Source organism: Dermacentor andersoni, chromosome 3 (assembly GCF_023375885.2).
Source record: "Dermacentor andersoni chromosome 3, qqDerAnde1_hic_scaffold, whole genome shotgun sequence".
Lineage (NCBI taxonomy): Eukaryota > Metazoa > Arthropoda > Arachnida > Ixodida > Ixodidae > Dermacentor > Dermacentor andersoni.
Window position 1 is genome coordinate 16,411,944 of NC_092816.1, and position 13,124 is coordinate 16,425,067.

A 13,124-nucleotide genomic window follows, 5' to 3' on the forward strand; every position below is an offset into this window, starting at 1 on the left:
GTAAGAATAGAGAGAGAGAGAGAGAGAGAAATGAATGCATAGAAAGGCAGGGAGGTTAACCAGAGGTAGTTCCGGTTGGCTACTTACCATTGTGATTGCAGTCAGTAGTTGCCCCCCCAACTAAAGTACAGTATGCAAGTTTTGAATACACTAATTTGTAATAAAGCCACAACGGTATTAACGAATAATTTCTCTGAATGGAACCTATGGCTTTGGCTATGTCTGAAGTCAAATGTGTGTATTCTAGGCCATGTTTTCATGGAACCAGACTCACAGAAATTTCTTTTCATTTGTTCGCCTAATTTGTGTTCATTAATAATTAATTACAATATCGCATGCATTACGTTTGTTTGGTGGTGTAAAGTAAATAGTATGTACTGTGTCTGTGCATTCAATTGCAGCTTGTTTTGGTGTAACCATATGATAATTCTTCTAAACAGGGGTTTGTCATTGCTTCTAAGGAGATTATATTTTTTGGTGCGAAAAATACGTTAGTGTCGTCTGCATACATTACTATGTCATGTTTAATGCCGGTCTCCGCTATATCATTGATGTAAAGCTAGAACAGTGTTGAATCGAGTATCAAACCCTGTGGCATACCTGTTGTGACGTTTAACCGGCTAGAAGAGAAGTTATTTATTGCTGTGAATTGATATCGATGACGTAAATAATTGGTCATTAGTTCTAGTGGGATACCCCTTATCACATATTGTTGTAGCTACAACAACAGCTGTTCATGACTAACGGAATCAAACGCTTTTCGTAAGGCTAAAAATAGACCCAGTGTGTAATATTTTTTTTTCGATTCCTTGAATAATCTTTTGTTTCATATGGAGTAATGCCTGCTCCATTGATTTTTCTTTTAAAAAAACATATTATGAGTTAGATATTATGTTGTAGTTATAGAAAAATTTCATCGATCTTTCACTAATGGTCCATTCAAGTATTTTTTGAGAACACTAGTAACACGGATATAGGTGTATAATTGGTAAGCTGATTTTTATTTCCCCCTTTGTAGGTAGGGACCACCCTTGCTGTATTTAGGCAATCTGGAAATGAGCCCTTTTCAAACATCAAGTTCATTACATAAGTAAGAGTCGGTGCTATAATGCCGGCAACATCCTTCACTGGTTCCGCTTTCATTTCATCGTAGCCTGCTGAAACGTCATTTGCAAGTTCACGAAGCAGTAGCTCCGTCTCCGGTGTGGTAACTGCCTCAAAAAATGTAGTATTTGTCAAGGAATTAAGGGCCTTCATTGACAGTTCACTATCTGTATCTCCACTATCATGTTTTCCCGCGTTTACGAAATATACATTTACCGTATCAACTAAAGCTTTGCCTGTTATAACGCAGTCATTAACCACTAATTCTTGAGGGTTCACTGGAGATTTATTCCTTCCAGCGATTCCATTAGCTGATTGCCATACTCTTTTCGTATTAGTTTGGCAATGTGCGAATAGATTAATGTAGTAGTTATCTTTTGCTTTTTGCAGATCTGAATTAAGTTTGCTTCGCACCTTGTACTCCGCGAAAAGGTCGGGGCTTCTACATACAACAAAAGCACGATGCATCTTATTTCTTTCTCGTATTCTACGATGTAGAGTGTAAGTCATCCATGGTTTCCTTAGGGCTCCTTTCTGTGTCCTGGCATGTTTGTGAGGAAATGAATTGTCATAGCACCGTTTGAATTCGGAAAAGAACATCTCGTAAGCAATGTTTGAATTATTTTGTAGATTTGTACTAGACCACTGAGTGGCATAATTTTACGAAAGACGTCAAGAGATCTACTATTTATATTTCTGTACGCTATAGTGTTTTTAGTTTTCCTAGTGGAAATTTGAGTCATCATACGGTACTGCGGCGGAGATGTTCACTCATGTCGCAGGTTATCGCGTCTGAGTTGAGTTGCTCTCTTTTCACACAGGCAACGCAAACGCCTATGTAGCTTGCACTGTTTACTCCGATACGTGTTGGTACGTTAATCACGTTTTCTGAGTTATAAGCAGCCAGTAAATTCCTGAAATAAACGGCGTATGTTTCGTCGTCAGTTGTGTTTATGTTTTCATCGCCTACAATAAAGAAAGGAGTGCTTTGACGCATCAAAAAATTTAAAAGCCTTTCCGTATAGCTGAGGAAATAACGTTTTTTATAGGTCACCTATAAATAGCAGCTAGCTGGAACTGTTTTGTAGTAACTATGAGGCATTCTACATTGGTGTATGATACTTTGTAATAATCTATGACGTCATAGCTGTAACCCTGTTTCAAGTATATCGCCAGACCACCGCCCCGTTCTCGTAATCTGTAGAACCGTTCGCGCGTGTAAGCGCCAAGGGAAGGAGCGGTATCATATTTTGTAAGCCAAGTCCCAGAAAATACAACAGCTTCGAATTGTGTTCCCAGTGATCCTATAGGTAAGAATGCAAGTTACCATATTTGTTTCTATCACTTCTTGCGTTCAACTGAAAAAGCGGAAAGCATGATTATTGTACCTTGTAAGTTGCTTTATATGTTTGTGGTGAATGTATCATGCAACAGCCCATGCTTGAGTTTTGGTATTAACTAAACACCTGGGTCATCTTTGCTATATCATCTTGATTCGAAATCCGCATGGCCCCGCTTTCCTCGTCCTTTCGTGCAAAGATCTTTCCTCCGGCCGTTCATACCAATTCCGTCCATATGGCCGTCCATACGCCTAGTTCTCGCTTTATTTTTTTTTATTGTAGTGGTAAGAGCTTGATTTTTGTGTCGAGATAAATGCTCGTTGATATATATTGGTGATTTCTTCTCACTTTGTTCAATGCCTCTTCCTAGAATCTTTACCTTCTTTGCTTTCTTGAGCACTGTGTCTCACACAGAACGTCTTACCAAGCATGCAGTTATGTTCTTTTCTTCTAGGTCTTTAGTAGGCACAGGATGACATAGGCCAGTATCATCATCACGAATTTCCATATTTAAAAACTGGCGCGCCCTATGCACAGCACTCATTGAGTCAAGTTCATCGGATACACCCTTTATTTCAAGGTTGTTTGTTCCTTGGGGTTGTTCCATTTCTTAAATCTTAAATCTTAATTGCTTGTTTTGTTTTTCCAATTTCCCATTTCAATTTCATATATAACGAACCTCATGCTTATTCGAAGTATTTCGGGTTTCTAGAAGCAGCACATGTATACTTGAAAAAAAAAGAACTCTTTTAACGAAGTGAATTTTCTGTGCTCAGGATTTTTATAACAAAAGGTAATTGGATCTGGCCGTTCTCTTCGATTGATAGAACTTGAGATCACAGGTTTACCGCGGTCAATCGCATCAAAAAAGACGATCGGCAACAGGGAGGCCGTGCCAGGTGTCGCTCAGTAAGTTCCGTGGGCGGGAGGCTTCGACGCACTCCGGCCGCCCCAGTTTCTCGAGAGGGGGGCCACATGCCTTGGAGTGCCCATTTTTTTATTCCAAGACGGCGATGAGGATCTCGAAGGCACTGTGCAGTCAGAAGCGACGGCCCTCGCGCGCACGCTCCGCCGCGTAGCGTCGAAGCACGGAGAGGAAAGGTGGGCGAGGCGGCGGAAGCAGTACGTCGCATCTGGGGATGTTTTGGTTTCCACTGTTTACAGCGGGACATGGAGCCGCTCTCGCAGATGTGCAGAGTAAAACAGGGCCGAAGAAGGCGCGCGTGCGCGAGCGAAAGTCAACGACCGCGGGGCGGGAATCGCGCGTGCCCTTCGCACCAATTCGGGCCAGTCGAGCATCTCCCGAGCTGCGGAATTGCTAGCATCACTTTTAAGCCTCTGAAGCCTATGCCCCGGCTGATCCTAGCGGTTCTCGTATGGCGTACGCCCGCTGTGATTGACAATACAGCGTTTAAGCTTTTCTGGCCGCCGAGGCAGCTTGAAATTATAGGTCAGTGTCCTAAATGATGGGCGTTTCCGTGAAAGCAACTTCCGCGCCTGGACAAAGGTTCTTAGAGCGCGACGCACTGAACGGTCTAGCAAAAGCAGGATAGACTGCATTCTTTCAAACTTTTTTTTATCTAAAGCACAGCCTGTTCAGTAACCATTGCAACACTCTTGAGCAACGGCTCGCAGTTAACTTTTCAGTCGAGAGGCCTTTCATATCGCACAGAGAGATATGAGGATAAGGGAACAAAATGGATGTTAACCAGGACTGTGCCCGCTTGGCTACCAGACGGTAAAAGTGTGTGCGCCCTCCACCCCTCCCTTTCCCGTTACCCCCCTCCCCCTCCGCCTCTATCACACGCCTCCCCGCCAGCCCCCCCCCCCCCCCCCCCCCTTCTTTTTTGCCTTCGTTGATGCTGAGGTCAGTAAAGGGTTTTTGGCTTGAACGACAGCACTAGTTTCACAAGCGGGCATGCTCTGTGTGTCTAACTCGTCCACGACGTGGACTCCGAAAAACAAAAACAAAAGAACATCATACAGTCGAGACGTGGTGATTTCAGTTATTTTGCATCGGAAGGAACAGAAACATGAGCAGCTACTATATTTAAACCCTCGGTAAGCAACAGATGCATCATTAGCGTGGGGAGTATGCGGCGGGGGTGGCAGTTACTTGTTCCGGAGGCTGCACAATCCGGTGTGAATGCCGGAAAGGACAGCTGCAGTCACCTGGGAATATCGTCGCCTTCCTTGCCCCGTTCTTCCTTTTCTCCTAGCGCCACAGATAAGCATTGATGTCCGCCAAAACACCCAAGAGACAGTCGAGAAACTAATACACAATCTTTCTGTATTTCCACACCTGTCACAGTAGCCTTATGTTGAGTGCCTTGTGCAGTTCGGGCAACGAAAGGTTTCGACATTTTCGGAAAAATAAACGGGGCTTAGAAAGACGCACTTAGTGGCTACGGCTAGACGACATGCGTAAGGGCAGCAGCAGCCTTTCAAGACCCGCACCTGCGTCATCTGGCGGCACTCGGCGAACAGCCGTTTCCCAACCACATCGACAACGATGATGGTGGACAAACGCTGGGTCACATGAGAACGCCGGTCTCTCAATGGACGGAAAAGTCCCTTCGCCTACGAAGACGAACGAGAAACTGGCGGGATGCCAGTGCGACAAATAAGAAATTGATCCCCACGTGCCGTGGCAGCGATGGAAAGATGGCGAGTCGCCCGAATAACGGATGGTCTCGATTTTTTGTCGGACCCTCGGCAAGTGCGCCACCTACCTCTCTGCGCCTAGAGGTAGAGTGACCTGCTAGAGGGTAAGTAGAGTGGCAATACTAGAAGGTAACCGTTGATGCTTGCAAGTTCCAGTAGGAGCGCTGTTCTACAAACAGAACCAGTAAGGCATAGTGTTAATGCGTAACTGTGCAAAGGCTCCATCATCGATTATGAAACCACGAAGGTAAATCTCTTCATGTTTCTCGCGTGTGCAACGATATCCTATGCATCGAAGCGAGATCACCTAGATCGGCTCTTTATACGGAGATATTTATTTATTTATTGAACATACCTTACAGGCCCCTTGACAGGGCATTGAGTAAGGGGGGTAATAAAAAAGTACAAAGTAACTTGTCGGTGCACAACGTACGGCTCAAATTTGCAGTTTAACATAAAGGAGAGGAATCGATGATAGTGTGGTATGGCGGCAAGTACAAGGTTGGGCGGGAAAAAGGATAACATGAAGAGAGAAAAAAAATATTGGCTGGCATTATACATATGGCAAAACTGGATACAAGAACTATAAAGTATACCGATTACAATGACAACAGTAACAAGAAAAGAAACTACAACCAAAGATAGACTGACAAATATGCGGAATCTAGGTGCATGAACAGTTGGCAGGGTTGAAAATACGCACAATGGTAGGGCATAATAAAAACGCAGGAACTAATGGCGTGCACAGTAAAAACATTTATCAATATAAGGAATGGAGTCGTGCACAAAGTGGGATACTGAAAAAAACAAAACACGTGCAGTGGTACAAAAAAATGACGGATGTCTTTGGTCTTAAATCTGTCAAAATAACAAATAAATAAATACATTGGTGGTATACAGAACATGGCACCGGAAGTAAAATAAAACTGGGAATACTAGTGGCAAGTTTTTATTGCGAAAAGAAAGAGTGCAGGAGTTGACGGAAATTATCGTGGTCTGGTTCGGATGCATTCACGAAGCACGTTTTAAATACATAATGGCTCGTGGGTTCACTTTCCTGTGCCTTGTACCATCATCACGTGCTCACGACTACTGTAAAACAAGATATGCAGTGTTGATAAGAAGAATCACCTCGGTCAGTTTCGAACCTGACACCTTCAACTAACTGCTTAAACAGAACGACGGCGAATTGTGGACTCTAATAAACAGCAATATCTCGCAAAGCACCCGTTGCGATGTGCATTATACGGCCCGATAGTGTTGTGAGCTATGAATACGCTTAACTGGATGCCGAGTTCAATAGGTAGCAAAGAAGACTCAATTCCCTGACGCATCTCTTTCTATTGCTGACCCTTCTTTCCTTTCTTTTAACTAGCTAATCGCAAATAATTCTTTCAAACCTATTACACCACTTTCTCTAGTGGCAAGCATCACCACTTAGCATTCGAAAGTGAAGTCTAGTTCTATTAAGACGAGTAGAATGCAAAATATCGAGGTGCGTAGAGAAAACGCGTTCAAACGCAAAGGTAACTCACAAGAAGAATGAACGATATAGTTGTCCTTTGCAACGACACATGTCAACAATACTGTATAGGCTTGTACAGATGCGACGGTATAACGAACAATACCGGGTCTGTTAGGATTTAGCTAATTTACAAAAAGAAAAAAGAAAAAAAAAAGAGAAGGGGGTGCCAACAAAAGGGTCGTTTCTCAAATAGCAGGTTCTCGCAGGTTAAGCACAAGTTGAAGTTAAAGCTATGTTGGTCAGCAGCGCAGTATTTAAAATATTTAAAATTAAAGTCGTAAAACATAGATAATTTTCTCCCGTGCATGGCGTAGCCCCGTCAGGCCTACTGGTCTTTAACTTCACTTCTAGTTTCTGTGGATACATAAACTGAAATAAAGACTCACTCAACTCAACACAACTCAGCTCAACTCAAATCAACTGGCTCAACAATACGAGTTAGAATGTGCCAGCGGATAGACTGTTAGCAGTGATCAGTGATTTGCTGATGGCATGACAGATGGATTCGCATGTCCCAAGGCAAACTCCTTGGGCGCTTTAATGTCGCTTCCATTGTTCCTTCGCGGATAGCAACTGTTAGCATGTAACAGGTGCTATAAACGTATACATCGGTGGGGCTCACTGGTTCATGTGGCGCGCCTGGGTGGCGGCCAGGCTGGTCGCGAGGGCCGTTGCGACAGCCGCGTCAGCGTGACAGCTCGACGGCGACCCACGCGCGCTGGCCCGCTCCCGTCTCCGGACCACACCGACGCGCCCCGCGGCACGTCCGCACGGGTCGGCGAGCAATTCGGGGCCCGTTCCGCCGCGACCTTGGGGAATGCCGGCAGTGACGCGGCAGCGTGCGTAAGGAGCGACCTCGATTTGATCGACAGCTTGTGTCTTGGTGCGCTGCTGTTGAGAGCCGGGCCCTTTCGCGCGTCCGGCAATGACGCGTGCACGAACTTTGGATGAATGGTGCGAAGACGTGGGGGCAGTCGAGTCACTCCTTCTGTCTACAGCTGCTTCTGCGTGCTCGATTATTTCGTGTGATTAAAGTTGAAAGGCCCTCACCGCACTTAATTGCCTTCTCTATGTGCCAACGGAGTGCTTCGCATGCGTGGACAGCTGCTGTCCTTGAGGCGCTACCCGTGGACGCTGTTGTGGTCTATATGGCTTCTCGAACGGCGTACTGTATGTAGTGCTCCAGAGCGCTTATTCCTCTTTGTTCCATTCCTGTTGTGGATGGACGCTCGCAACACCTAGACTGACATTTAATGCTTATTGAGGACCTTACGGGCGCTTTGCTGCGTGCACTCAGTGTTCACTCTCTCCCGCTTTCCTCTTTCTGGTTACCCTTTCCCTTCCGCCAGTGTAGGGTAGCAAACCATACGCTCGTCTGACTGACCTCCCTGCCATTCTTCTCCTTGCTTTATCTCTTACCGGCGAACAAGCACGAGCTCTGGCGTCATTCGTGCTACTGAATTTCAGAGAAAACCGCTCACACTCGAAGCTTGTTGAGGCCAGTAATCTGCGAATAATAAAGGCATTATGTAATAGACGAACGGCAAGAAAAGGGCAGCCGCGCTGGAGACGTTGCTGTGCAACGACGCATGCGTCGTTACACAGCGTATATTTCATTACGTTGCGCACTTGCAGTAGATGACATGCCCGCCGTGTGCAGCGTGTACATAACCGTTGTGTTGCTCATATTGCGTGTAATCTAGTAATTAAAATTGAATTATGGGGTTTTACGCGCCAAAACCACTTTCTGATTATGAGGCACGCTGTAGTAGACTCCGGAAATTTCGACCACCTGGGGTTCTTTAACGTGCACCTAAATCTAAGTACATGGGTGTTTTCGCCCCCATCGAAGTGCGGCCGCCGTGACCGGGATTCGATCCCGCGACCTCGTGCTCAGCAGCCCAACACCATAGCCACTGAACATGCAACCACGCCGGGTTGCGTGCAGTCTACTACGTGTCTACGCATAGCACGGATTTTTTGCCACACTCATGATTTTACTCTTGTCCGCGCGCGACGGCACACCTGCTTTCCGAATGCCGTTCCAGTCGATGGAGTATAAACGCATGCTACATGCACGCGGCCTTTGTAACATTTCTTCTGAGCTTCCCGAAACAATATTTTGCGTCGAAACGCACAAAATTGGGTCACTCAAGATGAAATACAATACTGGCGTTCTTGTGTAACGTAAGTAGAGACTGTGTTAGCCGACAGGTCGGTGAAAGAACAAAGGCTCAGCATGCTTTCGTTTGATTGGACGAGTATCACTGGTGTAACAAGTGCTGCACCTGCAGGCACGGCAGCAGCCGCGAACGTTAGAAAGCGTCTTCAAAGAAATTACACGATGTTACTATGTTTTCCTTTTCAAAAATTTCATCTTCAGTGCGGGTTGCATATTTGCCTTTCAGTGCGTTCTTGCTCAAACACATAGTTTGGTTGAGGAAGTAGGCGCGGGCACTCTTTAGTTGCAAATGCCTGAGATTGCGAATCGCCTCACGTGTTGCTGTACATCTACATGGATGTTTAACTTTCACGAGACGCTACATGACATGCCACTATACTGAAGACCATGTGACTACCCAGAGACTGACTAGGTCAATCCCGAGCTATTGCAGCCTGTCACCAGTGAACATATGGAAGTGAAACCTCCTATTCGATGCGGATTCCTTCTTGTTCGTACGCTTACTGGTGCTATTTTTGGAAGCGTTCGCCTGGCAAGAAACAAGTCCTGAAGGGCGTGCCGAATTTTCGATGCTCTCTAACACGCCGTTTTTCTTATTAGTTGCGTTACTCAAAGGCTAAGCCTCGCTCAATGCGTGGCAGCTGTTTCTTGTGTAGCCAGTCGATCTTCTTTCGCCGATGCACGTGCCTTCTTGCGCCATGTAGTCTAGACTGACTGAAAGACTGGCGCACTCTTGTTTCATTCTTGTTGCTCTGAGGCTATCGACCAGTTGTTTACATCGTTTCTATAAGAAAAATAGATTGACAGAAGTGGTGATCGAAGTAATACATCGTTGCTGAACTGTGCGATATGTCTCTGGCAGGCATAGGTGAATCCTTAACAAACGGCGAGCAGTCCGATAGAGGAGCCGTCCTGGTCGTCACCTCCTCCTGCACTTTGCTCTGGCGTCGGGGCTTCACTTCCATCTCTCGACTTGTCTGGTCGTTTTCACACAGTGCTGCACAGCCAACCGACATGGTAAACTGTAGCGAGAGATAGCTTAAGCATTTACAACAGACTTCCGTCACCCCGTGGCTGAAGTAAACAGGCTGAGTGTTTCACTGCGGTGCATAATTGTATGACGAAGTAGCTGACCGCCAGGACAGTATCTGGATAAGATCGAGGGGCTGACGGTATGTGACGGTGATGACGGTATGAACATTATGATGAGGACGACGACGAAGCTGGAAAGATGATCGATCGATTGATAAATAAATAAATAAATAAATAAATAAATAAATAAATAAATAAATTTATTTATTTATTTATTTATTTATTTATTTATTTATTTATTTATTTGTTTATTTATTTGCCCAGGAACAACTGGACGTCTGAACAAAAATGACAACATTAATAATACAATTATATGATGATCCCCACTAAACAATATTCTTATGCGTATTAGTAAAACACAGTGTAGACTCATGTAAACGGTGAAAACGTAAAGTCAACACAACCACAAAGTTTTGCACAACCAAATGCGCTGAGATCTTCAGATGCTGAAGGTAGAAGATCTGCATCTGAAGACCTCAGCGCATTTTCTAAGATTAAGAATGACAAACTAGCCAATGTAATTACCATTACATATCAGTTTATGCGAATCGACTGAAGTGGTCGCCAGGCACTGAAGCGAAGGAAAGGACAGTGGAATCCTATAGGTCATGTTAAGATAATGTGGCAGTGGAAAAGAACACGCCAAGCAAGAGAGAGAGAGAGAGAGAGAGAGATAGCAAAGAGAGGAAAGGCAGGCAGGTCAACCTGACGCGCGTCCGTTTTGCTACACTACACTGGGGGTATGGGAAAGGGGAATAGAAAGGAGAAAAGAGGAAGGAAGTGATCACTATGTGTGCAGTGAAGCGCCGTGACACCAAAGTTCCATAGCTGGTGATCTGAGTTGATCACATCTGGGACGACAAAAGGGCCTGTGATCGTTGCGCGAATAGGAGGCTGCGGGTGAGCCATGGGGCTTACTCGAGGCTTGCACTGGATTAAGCACTGGATTAAGAGCATCCAGCACTAGCACTTCACTTCTAGCTGACGGAGTATGCATCTTGCTGAAAAGTACACGAAGGATATTTATGAGGGGCCGAAGTATCACAACCACTTACCGGTCTTCGGACAATTTATCGAGAGTCGGCGCTGTGGACTCAACCGCGGTGCGCTGTATCATTCGATGTGACTGTGGCTCCAACTCTGGCTCCAGCTCTGGCATCGGCTGTGGCTCCGGTTGTGGCTCCTGTTGTGGCTCCTGTTGTGGCTCGGGCTGTGGCGGTGGCTGTGGCGGTGGCTGTGGCGGTGGCTGTTACTTTGGTAGCGCGGGCCAAGCTTCAGGCTGTGTTCCAGTACTCGCCGTAGACGGCAAAGTAGACGGATAAGTGGACAGCGGTCATCTTAAGCCTCATTCTAATTGTTACTTCGTCAAAGTACACAGTTTCGCGAAGACAGCATCGAAGTCAAAAACGATGCAGGCTACTTTCCTGTCCAAACAAGATGGCGGCTGAGCAGAATGCTCGGAAAGCCGACAGGAAGGTTGTCTGTGCAGAAGACGTAGACACGCTATCCTACGCCCTTAATGTAAGCTGCATTGTGTTTTTCATAAGTTTGCAGGTGCAAAGACTTAAAATACAGAAATAACGTGTGCTTTTCTCAACTTTTTCTTGTCACCGCGAGGTGGCGCCATGTGGCAGAGGTGTCTTCCGTACGTCTTCCAGACGGCTAGAAACGCGTTCCATTACGTGGCCTCAAAGCTGTCTCGCTGTCTCTTTAGCTGTCTTCGTAGACTATCTCCGATGGCGTCCAGAATTGAAACACACCCTCAATATTGGTCTTGTCTGGCGCGGCCTTGTTGTAGAGTTAGACTCGACTTCGCCAAGCCCAGGGGGCAGACGAGGAGGAGTTGTCGGTGGTGGCGCGCTCTTCACGGAGGCATCTGCGTTCTTTGAAGTCTGACGGCGTCGGGAGCGTCGCCTTCTAAGGGCCGCAACAGCTTCCCGACTATACGAATGGTCTCTCGCCATGTGCTTCAAGACCTCATTTTCCTTCTTCATTTCTGTTCAGTCCTTTGAGCTAGCACCATGGAACCCAATGCAATTGGGGGAGTTCAGAACCGTGGCCACGCAGGAGTCTACAGCGTGGGATTCTGCGCAGCGCATGCAAACTCTCGTGTTCTCGCACACAGTGCTCACGTGTCCCAGCCTCATGTAATTGCGGCATTGGAGTGGCCTTCGGATAAATGGTCGCGCGGGGTGTCTAAAGTGACCCACCTTGAGGTGTGAGGGAAGAGATTCGTCCTTGAAAGTTACCTTCACATAGCGGAATGCGCCGTGTCGAGACACATGAGTTATGGCGAAGCCATCAACGGCTTGCTTCACTAGAATATTCAAGTCAGCAGCTGGAGATGGAGACACCAGTGATGGTGTCACTGTCCAGAGGAATATTGGAGCGGACCTCGAGGCCGCCAAGTTCCGTAAGTAAGACGCATCGAATGCGGGGCGCGCGCGTGCCGAGCTATAGCCGTAGCGGTAGCCGTCCAGGACAGAATCGTTTCCGCTGGGGCAATGGTGGCCTTCGTTGGACCCTCGCCTCCTTCTCCGCCCAGTTAGGTTTCATAACCACGGCAGCAGTGGTCATACCGAAGTCGAAGGAGCTTCGATAACCACCCCAAACGCGGTGTATACGTACAAACATCGTCTGGCAGTTCCATGACATGCATTTACCCCCCGCTGGGGCCGTGACGCCTTCGGTCGCGCCGAATAAAATCCACCGTCGAGCGTGTATGAGTGACGGCGGACGTTTCTTACGTAAGTCGTGGGCATGTTAGCGCGCATTCGCGGCAGTCGCGAAGACGGCGACTACGTTCAAACGTGGCGCGTCACAGAAGACCCGTTCTACAAGCGAGAAGGAGCGTCCTTTCCCCGCCCGTCTATTAAAGCCCCGGCGCGTGAGCGCACGCGCACACTCGGCTCGCCATGAGTACCACGAAAGGACAACTGGCCGTCATAGACACCACGGCAGCAACAACCAACGGCAAGCGGAAAAAGGTGAGCGCCGACGCCTTCGCGCGTGACCCTCGTGAAGACGCTCGCCGCGTGCGCGAAGACACTTATCACCGCTACTCGCGCCCACCGGTCGCCGATTCAGGCGCCCACGTGCATTCGCCCATTCGCTTTCGTGCCTCGTCATACCGGCATTGATTAGCCTACAAGGAAATGCAGCCCAACTCACGAAATTAGTCTTAAGTCTACGGGCGCGTCGTGATTTGCAGGTTCTT

The 13,124-nt window shown here is 46.9% G+C and overlaps 1 protein-coding gene across 2 annotated transcripts in view; it reads left to right on the forward strand.

The window, feature by feature from the left end:
- Positions 1-13,124, forward strand: part of LOC126520346 (solute carrier family 2, facilitated glucose transporter member 1-like) — a 92,049-nt gene that overhangs the window by 26,045 nt on the left and 52,880 nt on the right. The window contains exon 1 of one of the 2 annotated variants that reach the window (XM_050169317.2): positions 12,808-12,894. The exons of the other annotated variant lie outside the window; for it this stretch is intronic. Coding sequence (XP_050025274.1) covers positions 12,823-12,894 — 72 coding nt within the window. The 5' untranslated portion in view covers positions 12,808-12,822. Of the gene's footprint in view, positions 1-12,807; positions 12,895-13,124 lie in introns of those variants that run through there. 2 annotated transcript variants of the gene reach the window in all.